At 33.3% G+C, this 12,429-nt stretch overlaps 1 protein-coding gene across 1 annotated transcript in view; it reads left to right on the forward strand.

Moving 5' to 3' along the window:
- The window catches only part of LOC143255311 (uncharacterized), a 46,363-nt gene extending 36,673 nt beyond the window's left edge, over positions 1 to 9,690 (forward strand). Inside the window, exons 4-5 of the mRNA XM_076510772.1 lie at positions 6,499 to 6,628; positions 9,376 to 9,690. Coding sequence (XP_076366887.1) covers positions 6,499 to 6,628; positions 9,376 to 9,598 — 353 coding nt within the window. The 3' untranslated portion in view covers positions 9,599 to 9,690. The remainder of the gene's footprint in view (positions 1 to 6,498; positions 6,629 to 9,375) is intronic.
- Positions 9,691 to 12,429: the final 2,739 nt, after the last annotated feature.

Below are 12,429 nucleotides of genomic sequence, written 5' to 3' on the forward strand. Positions count from 1 at the left end.
GAAACTAAGAAGCTCCAAGTAAGGTGACGTCAACAATATTGCAAGAGTCCAGTACAACATTTAAACTACATGCACAATGTACAAGTCGTACAGAGATACGTAATGAAACTTGTCATAATTATCACTCTTAAATAACTTACTTTTAACACTCTTATTATGAAAACTAAATAATCATTAAGCATTACATCACTAAACAAACTGAACAATAGCTCTTAACCTTAGCATCTTATATATCCAAGACGAATCATTGGGAAACCTTCTCGATATCTCATGTCCTTGCTACTTTGTGTGTGTGAAATCTCAATATGTTTTGTGTTAGCATTAGTCCAACATAAAAACAGTTATTCAGTGATACTGAAGAACCTTACACAATCCTCAAATTGTACTTGATTTAACTCTTTCTATCTACTGAATTGTGAGAAATATAATACACCATATTAAAACTAGCCTTGCTGGATTTGTTTACAACTTGCATAATACTCTTGATTAATTTTTTTTCATTGATAAGAGAAGTATTGTATTATCTCAAAAATATCAGGATCTTGAAATAATTGTTTCAATAAGATTCACAATTTCCAATAATTGACACCATAATTATTTGGAGTAATAAATGGATAGGTTTTCATGGGAAAGAAACTTCGTAGTGGTATCCCAGGTAAATAATTTTATACAAGAATTCCTCATCAACTGACCATGCATGCAAAGGTCTCCACTATCCAAAATTCATTCAAGTTTTTCTACATCGTCTTCATAATTATACTGTCACATAGAACATGTCAAATCGTAAGTAGCAGCCAGATTCTTGCTTTGTTAATTTTGTGTTATATTGCTCTGTACAGATTCTGATAGCATCCATCCAAGTTTAATGTGCATAACTGTTAGACCTTTCTCTCTCTCCTCATACTCTTACAAACTACAATATACCAACATTGATCTGAGTCTTTGTTCTTCCTTGGAAAAGTCTTTCAGTTTAATCCTGAAAAATGTTAATATACTTCGCCAACACGATGAACTAGCTTGTCTACACACATGCTGATATAAGGGGAAGCAACAAAAGTTGATAACAGAAGGTAACGTTCATCCTTAACTTACAATCATAAATGTGCCTCATTTGTACATATGATCCTTTTCTCTGATGATTCAAATATTAGAATTGATATAGTAAGTGTACAGCATCTATCACTTCTCTTGTGGTCTAGAAGCATTGGCTGCCATCGTTTAAAATAAATCTTAACTTCATTTTGAGTTCTATTTTGAGTGAGTGATACATCAAAGTACTCGATGTTCGTACGAGAATAATGGTGTGTGAATTCTTGTAGAAATAACGTCATCACCATTTGGTTACATGGATTTACTATTCTTGCTTCGTGACTTGGTGTATTTGTAGAAATAACGTCATCACCATTTGGTTACATGGATTTACTATTCTTGCTTCGTGACTTGGTGTATTTGTAGAAATAACGTCATCACCATTTGGTTGCATGGATTTACTATTCTTGCTTCGTGACTTGGTGTATTTGTAGAAATAACGTCATCACCATTTGGTTGCATGGATTTACTATTCTTGCTTCGTGACTTGGTGTATTTGTAGAAATAACGTCATCACCATTTGGTTGCATGGATTTACTATTCTTGCTTCGTGACTTGGTGTATTTGTAGAAATAACGTCATCACCATTTGGTTGCATGGATTTACTATTCTTGCTTCGTGACTTGGTGTATTTGTAGAAATAACGTCATCACCATTTGGTTACATGGATTTACTATTCTTGCTTCGTGACTTGGTGTATTTGTAGAAATAACGTCATCACCATTTGGTTGCATGGATTTACTATTCTTGCTTCGTGACTTGGTGTATTTGTAGAAATAACGTCATCACCATTTGGTTGCATGGATTTACTATTCTTGCTTCGTGACTTGGTAGAATATTGAATAGTGCAGTGCTATAGCTCCTCCTTCAGTTGCTCAGACAAATGTTAATATGGTGTCAACTGTAGCTCTTAATTACAGATTGACAATATCTACTGATGTTTCTTTCTCAGACATACAAACTATCTTCCTCGCAGCCAGCAATAATTGCTACAACTTCCAATCATTTAATAGATTAGATAAACTGCAATATAAACATTTTGATCTGGAATTAAAAGTGAAATGCTGTGGTCACTGCATATCCTTTCTAGTTAAGTCTTCTATTTTGCAGTGGCTATAAACGGATATAATAACTCAAACTCCAAAAAAGCTATTTATCTAGCTTCTAATTCTCTCTAAGATATCTCTACCAATAGGTCAAGCTCCTAGTCCAATCAGATCTAAGTCCGAAGGTAATTTATTCATTAAGATTAAGGCAAAAGGATCTATATGACTGTAATGTTATTTCCACTAACTTAAAGTTTCCGATGTGGCATTCCATAGTATCCTACTGCTGATGTATTGCTCTTAGAATTTTAATAGATTTAATAGATTTACAAAATTTACGTATATGCGGGTAAATCTGATGTTTGTTACCAAATCTTTTCCTTAAAACGACAGCGGCTTTCTCGTTAATTAGTGGTTTTAAGTGTGAGACAAGAGATAGCGTCACCTTCTGTTCGTTCAAGCAAAGGATGAAAATAATTACACTATGTAACACAAATTTTGTTACTGGATAGTATGTGTTATTTCTTAATTGCTTATGTTGCAAAAGTACAGAAAATTGCTTATTCTGTAAAAACACAGAAAATGGCCATTATTCCCTTCAAACTTTGCTTGAATTTATCAAGATGAGCGTCAAGGATATGGACTTTCAAGGACATTTTGCAGCCCATTTTGCCGAAGTTCTTCACTAGAGCCTTAACCAGTTCCACATACTTTTCAGCCTTGTGATTACCAAAGAATCCCCAAACCAGTACAACAAAGCTGCCCCAAGCTTTTTTCATTCCTACTTAACTTCTTGGGAAATTCTGTGCAGTCCAAAATCTTTTTATTTGTGGTCCAACGAAGACACCAGCTTTGACCTTTGCTTCAGACAGCTTTGGGAAAAAATCTCGAAGGTACTTGAAGGCTGCAGACTGCTTATCAAGATCTGTCACAAATCATTTCATAAAACCCAATTTTATGTGCAATGGTGGGAACAACGCCTTCTGGAGGTATACTAGTGCCTCACACTTGACATTGTGCCTCTCTACAGAGAACTCGGTCCACTGTGGCCAGTGCTTCCTGTTGTAGTGTGCTGCAGTGTCCCTGTTGTCCCAAGGGCAAAGATAACAGGAAAACTTGTAAAAAGCCTCCTTGGAGACCCATCAGGATACCACCATTTTGAAGTCTCCAATAACCTCCCAGCTATACTCATCATACTTCAAGGCTACTAGCAAGGTCTTGACGCTGTTGTATTCTTCTTTGAGGTGCACCGAATGAGCCAGGGGAAGAGACGAATACTTATTCCCATTATGGAGCAGCACATCTTCGAGGTTGCTGGATGCGTCTGGAGAATGCTTGCAGCTTCTTGATATCATCTCTGATAAAATCTGATATGTCTATATGTTCACTTAGACAACTTGGACTAAACTGAAGTGGTGAGTGGTGAGCTCCTGTACATATATTAATATAGGAAGTTCTAGAAAATTCTAAAACGTTCTTGAAAATGCTTGTAAGATCTAGAAAATTCTCTATCAGCTACTCAGCACTGAATCTACCTGGAATGTTCTGGAAAATGGGTAAATTTGAAAATTTCATTTCCCAGGTCACAAAAGCAAAGTTTGAAGAGAAAAATACGTCTTTTCCATTTACTTTAGGCATAAGCAATTGGGAAATAACACTTTTTGCACAGGAACAAGAAAAAATAAAAAGTTTTGTTACATAGTGTTATTTTGGTCAACAGCAGCAAGTCTCGCATTATTGTGAATAAACAATCCAAATGTACTCGAAGTCTCTTGTTGATGTCGCTGTTGGATATTTTAAAGCCTATTATCAGGCTTATAATGCCAAAAATTAAGTTTTTATCCTCTTGAGTGGCATAGATGATCCATTCATTAACTTTCGCTTAATAACAAGCAAACAAAATTTAAAACGTCGCAAAATACAATGTTTATTTTCATAGCATAATGTAACTCCTTTTTAAAGATGTAAGCTTGCTATATTTCTTTATCTACCTCTTTTTCATTTACAAGATTAAGACAGCGGTAAGTCTACATATTTACAACGCTAAAATTAGGAATTCGATTCCTCTCGGTGAACACAGCAGATAGATCGACGGGGTTTTACTTTATGAAATATATACACACATAGAATATTTTCACAATTATTTATGAAACAGGTGTATGTGTGTTTTGATGAAGAAATGCTCAAAATAAGGTATACAGACAGAATACAACTCGTAGACGTTTATCCGATTATAAGCTGCCTTCTCTGTTATTACTTAGGCATTTACTCAATAACTTGCTCCATGCATATAGACATCAACATCAGTTTAGAATACATAAACATTTTGACCAAGGCTGTACATTGCTCATACGTAATCGAACTACAGAAATATTTTGATGTACAAAAAGTTTGCATTACAGATTCTATAAATCGTGAGCTTTGTATGCGAATGATTAAGAAATTTGAGTATGCATTTTTTTTATCACAGGATGTCAGAAAGATGTAAATAAAAATAAAATGAGAAACTAGTGGCATTAAACAAAATCTTCAATGGAATATTTACGTTAGTGTTTTAGTGTAATATTCCAGAGAATCGTGAAAAATTACACGTCTTTCAAAATAATTAAACTTTGCAATACAATTCCAATATCTATGTATGATGGACGTTAGCATCAATGTATCTAACTAAACTTTTCGCCATCTCTTGCGTACCACCACAAACAAAATATATTAAAAAATTCACAATTTAAGTAGTCAAGATTCAGATACTTCAAAAAATAGCTGTAGTATGTGCAACAACTATTAGACTATAACAGGACACAATTTTAAATAAAAGTTCTCTCCTTACAACAAGAACACGACTTTCACTAGAACTTTACGTGAGGGTTTGGTTATATTTTTATTGATGTAATTTTTAAATGTAGTAATAAGATACAGGGGTTCTTAAAAACACTGTTGTTTTCTCGACATAGGACAGCATTTTTGATGTTTAAGAACATGACGGTTGATATCAGTAAAATATATCAAAATTTTGTGCTATATAAATCGGATCATTTTGATACAATGTGTTGCGTATGAGTAAAGAGCAGAATCGGAACACATTTCCCGAGCACTTCGTCGCACACACACACTCAAAATTCTTATTTAGAAATGTTTCACTTTTTCTAATTTTTTTTCAGTGAAGTATGAATAGTAAGAGTATAGAAACAGCCTTTGTAATATGTATTATATAATAACAAAAGTGACAACATAATATCATTGTTGAATGTTTGTTTTTTTGTTTTGTTTTGTTTTAAATTTCGCACAAAGCAACACGAGGGCTATCTGTGCTAGCCGTCCCTAATTTAGCAGTGTAAGACTAGAGGGAAGGCAGCTAGTCATCACCACCCACCGCCAACTCTTGGACTGCTCTTTTAATAACGAATAGTGGCTGTGACGGATTCACTGTTATACGTTTACTTCAATACCTACGTTTGTTTCAGTATAATTTTTTCATGCATGTGACGTATATTGTAGGATGTGTATTGCGCAAGTTCCTCCTGTTCTCTAAATCTGTAGAAGATTCTTTCTAGTAAAAATCAACAATGTGGTTTACGCGTTTTCGAACACAGTTGGAAGTTGGAAAATCTCACATGACTGGCATATAAAAAAGACGTGCCAAGTGACAGTTATATATTGTTGGTCAACTACACTCAGTAAACTATAAGCCTCAGAAGCTACAATAACGTACTTGCGTAGCATAATAAACCGGAGACTCGTCCGAGATAAATCGCAATACGTAACACGGAACTGGCTGAACTTATAACGCATCCATGACTGATAGAGCAAGCAAGTTTGGTGGGAGGGGAATTCGAACCTGCGACCCTCAAATTGCGAGTCGAGGGCCCTGAGTATCTGGCTATACCAGGATGCCCGCTAATATGAGGGCCGTAATTCGTCTTTCGTTACCGCAAAACCATACTCATTTTCTTGTTGTTGATGTATTGTAAGAAAACGTTCGATAGATGCTAGTGAATATCTGCCTTACCTCCAATATGACAGTCCGACATAACAGATGACTAGCGTAGATTGTTCTTTGAGTTTGCTGTTACAAAAACAAGGATCGTATAAACTGGTTCAGCTAGGATTCAAGTACGAGCCTCTGATAAACTTTAACCTTTGGCTACTTGCAACAAGGAACGATGACATGTTCAAGGAATTCATATGGTGGTGTACTCTCTTATGAAGTACATTCATAAAGTTACAGTACGAAATCTGTATACGTGGTTAAGACTGACTTTCCAGGTGATAAAATACAGGGCATTAGAGAAACTTACTGACAGTTTAATTGTTTATAGATATGTATATTTTTATTATCACTGCCCTTTCTTTCATCGAGCAGGTTATCTGAGTAACGCTGAGTGTCTTCGCCAAGTCGAACTACGAAAGCAAGAGTGCCCGAAAAAATTTCTACAGCTACTGCAGATAGCTAAGCATACCAATAGAGAAACAGCTATCGCTATCATGTGCTGGTACGTCTCCAATATTTTAAAACCAGAAGTAGTTTTCTCTTAGAATGTTCATTGCTATCTGTTATCAATAATTGTTAGTCTTTTTAGATCAGCCACTATTATGTAGATAGAGACTATACTGTATAGGTACATGTATATATATATAAAGTTACATGCTAATTATTTTTCCAAGTTCTGTAGATATCTTTATAATGAGTGGGTATTATTGTCACAAATATTAAAATAAAACTTTAAAAGATAACAAATAGTAGAAGCGTTTTCGTTGCAATTATATTATTACTTGATATATATATATACTTTATAATTACATTTCAGATTCTACAAAGAATTAGAGAACTCAGAATTAGCTTTAATATTCAGTCCACTACCCTTTTATTTATAGATTCTTGAAAACATTTTGATAAAAATTGACAAAAACGTTGTTCTCTACTTTATTTTAATAAAAGTTTTAATACCCATACCAGCCCGTCTGGAGATACATTTTTACTTCAAGTGTGTTTCTCGTCATAACGAAAAATTTGATAAGCTATGATGTAAGAGCTGTTAGTTAATACAATTGATCCTAAAATGTAAAAAGTCTATGAATTTTAGATATTATTTCGGCCAGAGAGTCAACCGGAGATCTGGAAAGGAATTTAGTCTATAAAATTAATATATCATTACAGAAAGAAACCGACTTGAAGTCTAAAAAAAATTGTCTGTAAATTTCATGTATCATTCTATCATGAAAGCCAACTGAAATTCTGAAAGATAATCTAACCTATGAATTTCACTTATCCTTCTAGAATGAAATTCAGGTTGTGGGCGAAAGAGAAATTCATTGTATGGATAATTCTACTAAGTAAATCGAATCAATGCATTTCATGTGTAATTTCAGTAAGTAGCCAGCTTTAGGTCTGAAAAGAAATTTGGTCTATAAATTTCATGCGAGCCAACTGCATATTTGACAAGAGAATCTGGTTTATGCACTTCAGTCATTATTCTAATAAGGGAACTAACTGGAAGCCTTAAAGTTAATCAACTCTATAAGCTTTATGCATTATTTCGTCATAAGAGCTTTGTGGAGGTCTGATGAAGAAATACACTTTATGAATTTCATGTATCGTTTCAGCATAAAGGCCAACTAGAATTCTTAAAAGTAAATTAATTTAGATCTTAAGATATAATACAATCAGTGCATTTTGATTATTCTAGCATGACAGCCAAGTGTAAGTATTAAAATGTGATATGATATATTAATTCCACGTATCATTTGAGCGTCAGAGTCAATTGGAGGTTTGATAAAGAACTTCGCATATGAATTTCATGTATTATTCAAGAATGATAACCAACTTGAGGTGTGACAAGGAATTTCAGGTTGTGAATTTTGTGATTCATTACAGAATGAAGGCTGTTGTCGTTTTGATTTAAGTACAAAGCTACACAATGGGCTATCTTTGCTCTGCCTACCACGGGTATCGAAACCCGGTTTTTAGCGTTGTAATTCCACAAACATACCGCTGAGCCACTGGGGGGGGGGCAGAATGAAGACCAGTTATAGGTCTATAGGAAAATAGAGTCTTTGAAATATATGTATTATTTAAGAATGAAAGTCAATGTGAAGTCTGAAAAAGTTTAGTATTTGAATTCCGTATATGATTCCACGAGATTTTAACAAGAAATTTATCGTATGAATTCCATTTCTCACTACAAAAAAGAAGGCCAAACTGAGACATAACAAAGAAGTTTAGTCTACCAATATCATTTATAATTCCACAATGAAATTAAACTGTAAGCCTTAAAAGATAATACGATCTATGAATTTAATATATCGTTTTCGCATGAAAATCAGCTGGAGATTTACTGACAGGGTATTTAATTTATGGATTTGATTAATTATTCGATATCTATTATTATTGTATGCATTATACTACTTGCATCATGTGAATTTCACGTATGATTCCAAAATAAATATGAAGTGAAAGGTTAACGAGGAATTTAGTTTATAAATTTAGTGTGTTACTTAAAAATGTGAGCGAATTGGAAGTGGGATATGGAATGTAGTTGATTACGTTAATGTTTCAGTCCAGAATGAAGGCCAGTTTGAGGTCTATCAAAGAAATTAAATCTATGAATGTGATGTATTACAACAAAATGAATGCCACTTTCAGGTTTATCAAAGAAATTCAATCTATAAATATGGTGTGTGTATTGTAATAAATAAGATGTTAGCTTCAGGTCCAACTAAATATTGTAGTCTATGAATTCCAAATATCATTCCTGCATGAGAGTCAACTGGAGGTTATGAATTTCTGGAATTATTCCAAAATGAGAGAAATCTGGACTAATTCCCTTGGAAACAATTTCTATTTTGTCTTCCTTTAACACAAGAAATTGGTTTTGTAAGTTAATTTCCCAGAGTTTATATTCTTATTTTCATTTTAGAAATCTTCTGCCAACTTTGATGGTAAATTTTACTGATACTCAATTTGGTTTATAATTACTATTGCACTATCCTTTATAAGATCCCCTTTGCTATACATTTCTATACAAATTTTGAAACAAATAAACATCTATAATTATTGCAAATATTTTTGTTTTATTATACGTTTATGATTTTCTTTGCATTTCCGATACTATTATTATAATTCCATTTGCAAACAAACTGAGTATTTTAAAAATAATTATCAGCTCTTATCATAAAATGGAAACAAAAAGTTTTAAATTGAACTGTAATATAAGATTCTTTTTATTTTTGGTTTTTTCAGTAATTACAAAATTGTAAATCAGTGTATCAGAAACGTGGTGGAACCCGGATGTGGAGTAGAGGCTATGGCTCTAACAAATCGTTTGACGATACTTGGCTTGCAGTCAGTCTTCTCTACAGTTTGTACTGACATTGGACACCCTACTGTAAAGTGTTCCAGCGTATCATCCAGTCGAAGTTCACTCCTTTCTGCTCTGCTGGATATTGTGAGAGAACGGAACTAACAAACACCCCCCCTAACCAGAAAAGACTTAGCATTTGTAATGTTATGCACGGAAATAAGGTTTGTTGAAAATAAAATTGTTTGTGAAAGTAATTTCTATCAGATCTATTGTTGTGTTTTAAAACGGCTCTCAGGAATCAATGAGTGTTTCTACACTGCAATTTGTTGAATATTAAAAGAAAGTTCAATTTGGAAAGTCCCAAAAATGTTTTTGGACGTATCTTTTCGAGACAGTTTTTCGTTTGTTATTTGATAATATTTTTATGTGAAATACTAACTAATACTACGGTATACGCATTGGTAGTACATTCAGTACATATCAATAGAGCCACGTTCTCAGCATCATTAATGAAATAACTTCCAACCTTTTATGGTTCCGTTGTAACCTCTTTATGTTTAGCTTTCAACTGAGTCACGAATGATTTCATCAGTAGGGTACATCGAAGCATCATGATAGTCAGAAGTAGGATGAGCAGATAGAAACACTTAGTTCTCACTATATAATTTCTCCTGTAATGACCCATAATCAACTGTGTTAAGGTGTTTTCTCGAGTAATCCAGATCTACATATGTGAAATTCTTAGAATATGGAGAACTGGTTTAAAAACGAGCCGATATTAAAAGTTTTAACCTTTACATTAAATTTTATTCTTTAAGCATAAAGAAAACCAAGCAACTTTAAACACCAATATATTCTATTAAAGCAAAATCAGCAAGTTCTTTTCCAGTAGCATCAAAATATTTGAAGATGCATGCCACTCTTTCGATAGATGGAAGAGAGTAAGCGTCCAGACCTCCTATCATCATATCTGATGTTCGAATTTGTCTTAACGGTGTATTTAACTAGCATCGTGTGGTCGGTTCTACAGAAATGCAGAATTATCACACTAGATAAGCATAACAACTATTGCAAGACCAACATTTTCAAGTCTTGGAAAGTTACAGTCAAAATATCCTTTTAGTTGTATTTATCAGAAGACACTTACTTCGATAGCTCAGAAAACAATGCGTTTCAATGTAAGGAGGGGGAGTATTCATTCAACAATAACGTTCTAAACAATGGTTATTTAAGTAATTAATCCAAATCGTAACTATTAAGACATTGATGTTTTACACTCAAATATAAAATATTGTTTTAATACGATCACAAGATAATAGAAAAAAGAAAAAAAGTAGGTAATGAAATGAAAGTGCTGAAACAGATTACTACAGAGATTTAAAATAAAATACAAGGAAACAGAAATCAAAAACATGTAGAATTAAGAAAGGGAATTAAAGCATCATGAAAAAACACCAGGTGATACTCAATACGTTAAGAGTTTGAAACAAAATGCATAATAATTTTTAGAATAAAGAAATGGTGAAACTGTGGAAAAAACTAAAATAGAAACGAGAAAATAAATAAAGAGGTCCAATTTTAAGGTAGGGGAAGTAGATAAAAGAAATAGGAGAAAAATGTTGTGATTAAACGTCAGGAGGAAGAAGAGAAAAAAAAACTGAGAAAACTAAAAAATGATGGTGAGCTCACTAGAAGAGAAAATGGAAAAAAACAATCCAAGAAATAAAGTGCAGGTGGTAGGAATGAAAATGAAAAAACAGTAACAAAATTACAGATGGAAATAAAAAGGAAAACTGTTTAAGAAAAAAGTCAGCTTGAAAGGTACAAATATTTATAATGAAAGCAGTGGGTGAAAGAAGACAAAACGAGAAGGTAGATTTTGATTCGAAATACTTGAATAAACATTAAAGAGAAAAGAAGAAGGAGACAAAATACAAGGAAGTTGTTGTTTTGAATTAAGCACAAAGCTACACAATGGGCTATATGTGCTTTCCCCACCACGAGTATCGAAACTCGGTTTTTAGCGTTGTAAGTCCGCAGACATACCGCTGAGCCACTGAGGGACCTATAAAGAAGTAATTTACAGGAAAGAATTAAAGGTTATAAAAGAAAGAGGAAAAATGAAATAATATGAATGTAGAACATAATAGGAATAAAGATACGATACGAGTGTGGTAGAAACATGGATACATAAGAAAACTGAGACAAAATACAGAGAACGCTTCTAGATGTTTGTGATTGGACATGTAAAAATTCAATGTCTGTGAAACAAAATAATAGCAGGGGAAGGGAAAATAAGTAGTATATTGAAAAATATAGTTTTGTTATTGATAGGGAAATAAAAGGACAAAGCAAAGTTAATATATCTTAAACTGTGGAATAGAAACAAAAAAAGATAACAATAGTTTATGATAACATAGATACGGTCCCCCGCTAGTACAGCGATAAGTCTCCGGATTTACAACGCTATAATCAGGGGTTCGATTCCCCTCGGTGGACTCAGCAGATAGCCTGATGTGGCTTTGCTGTATGAAAACACGCACACAAACATAGACATGGTTGGGATATTAAAAAATAAACAAGTACAACCAGGAGAGCAAAGAATAGGAGAAGAAGAAAAGGTGATTTAAAATGGAGAGAAAAAAGGAAAAATATGAGAAATATCTGTAACACAGAAAAGAGAAACTGTTAAATTAAAGGGATGGTAATGCTATTATAGGTTTAATTGGCAGTAAAACAGAAGATAAAAATAGGTGAAAGTCAGATATTGATTATGCAACTGTAAATTCTGAAAGAAATAGACAAATCATATATTTTAAGCTACAGGAATCTGACAATCATCCATTAACATTGGCAATGCAGATAGGGAGAAATGTAAAGATAAAAAACACAGATGGTTACAAAAACAGTTTACATGTGAAAATATTAAGAAGTTAAAAATTAAAATCAGACACAGTAAATGAAGAAATATAACAAAATAGCAGAAAAGTATG

This window comes from Tachypleus tridentatus, chromosome 7, assembly GCF_004210375.1.
Source record: "Tachypleus tridentatus isolate NWPU-2018 chromosome 7, ASM421037v1, whole genome shotgun sequence".
NCBI lineage: Eukaryota > Metazoa > Arthropoda > Merostomata > Xiphosura > Limulidae > Tachypleus > Tachypleus tridentatus.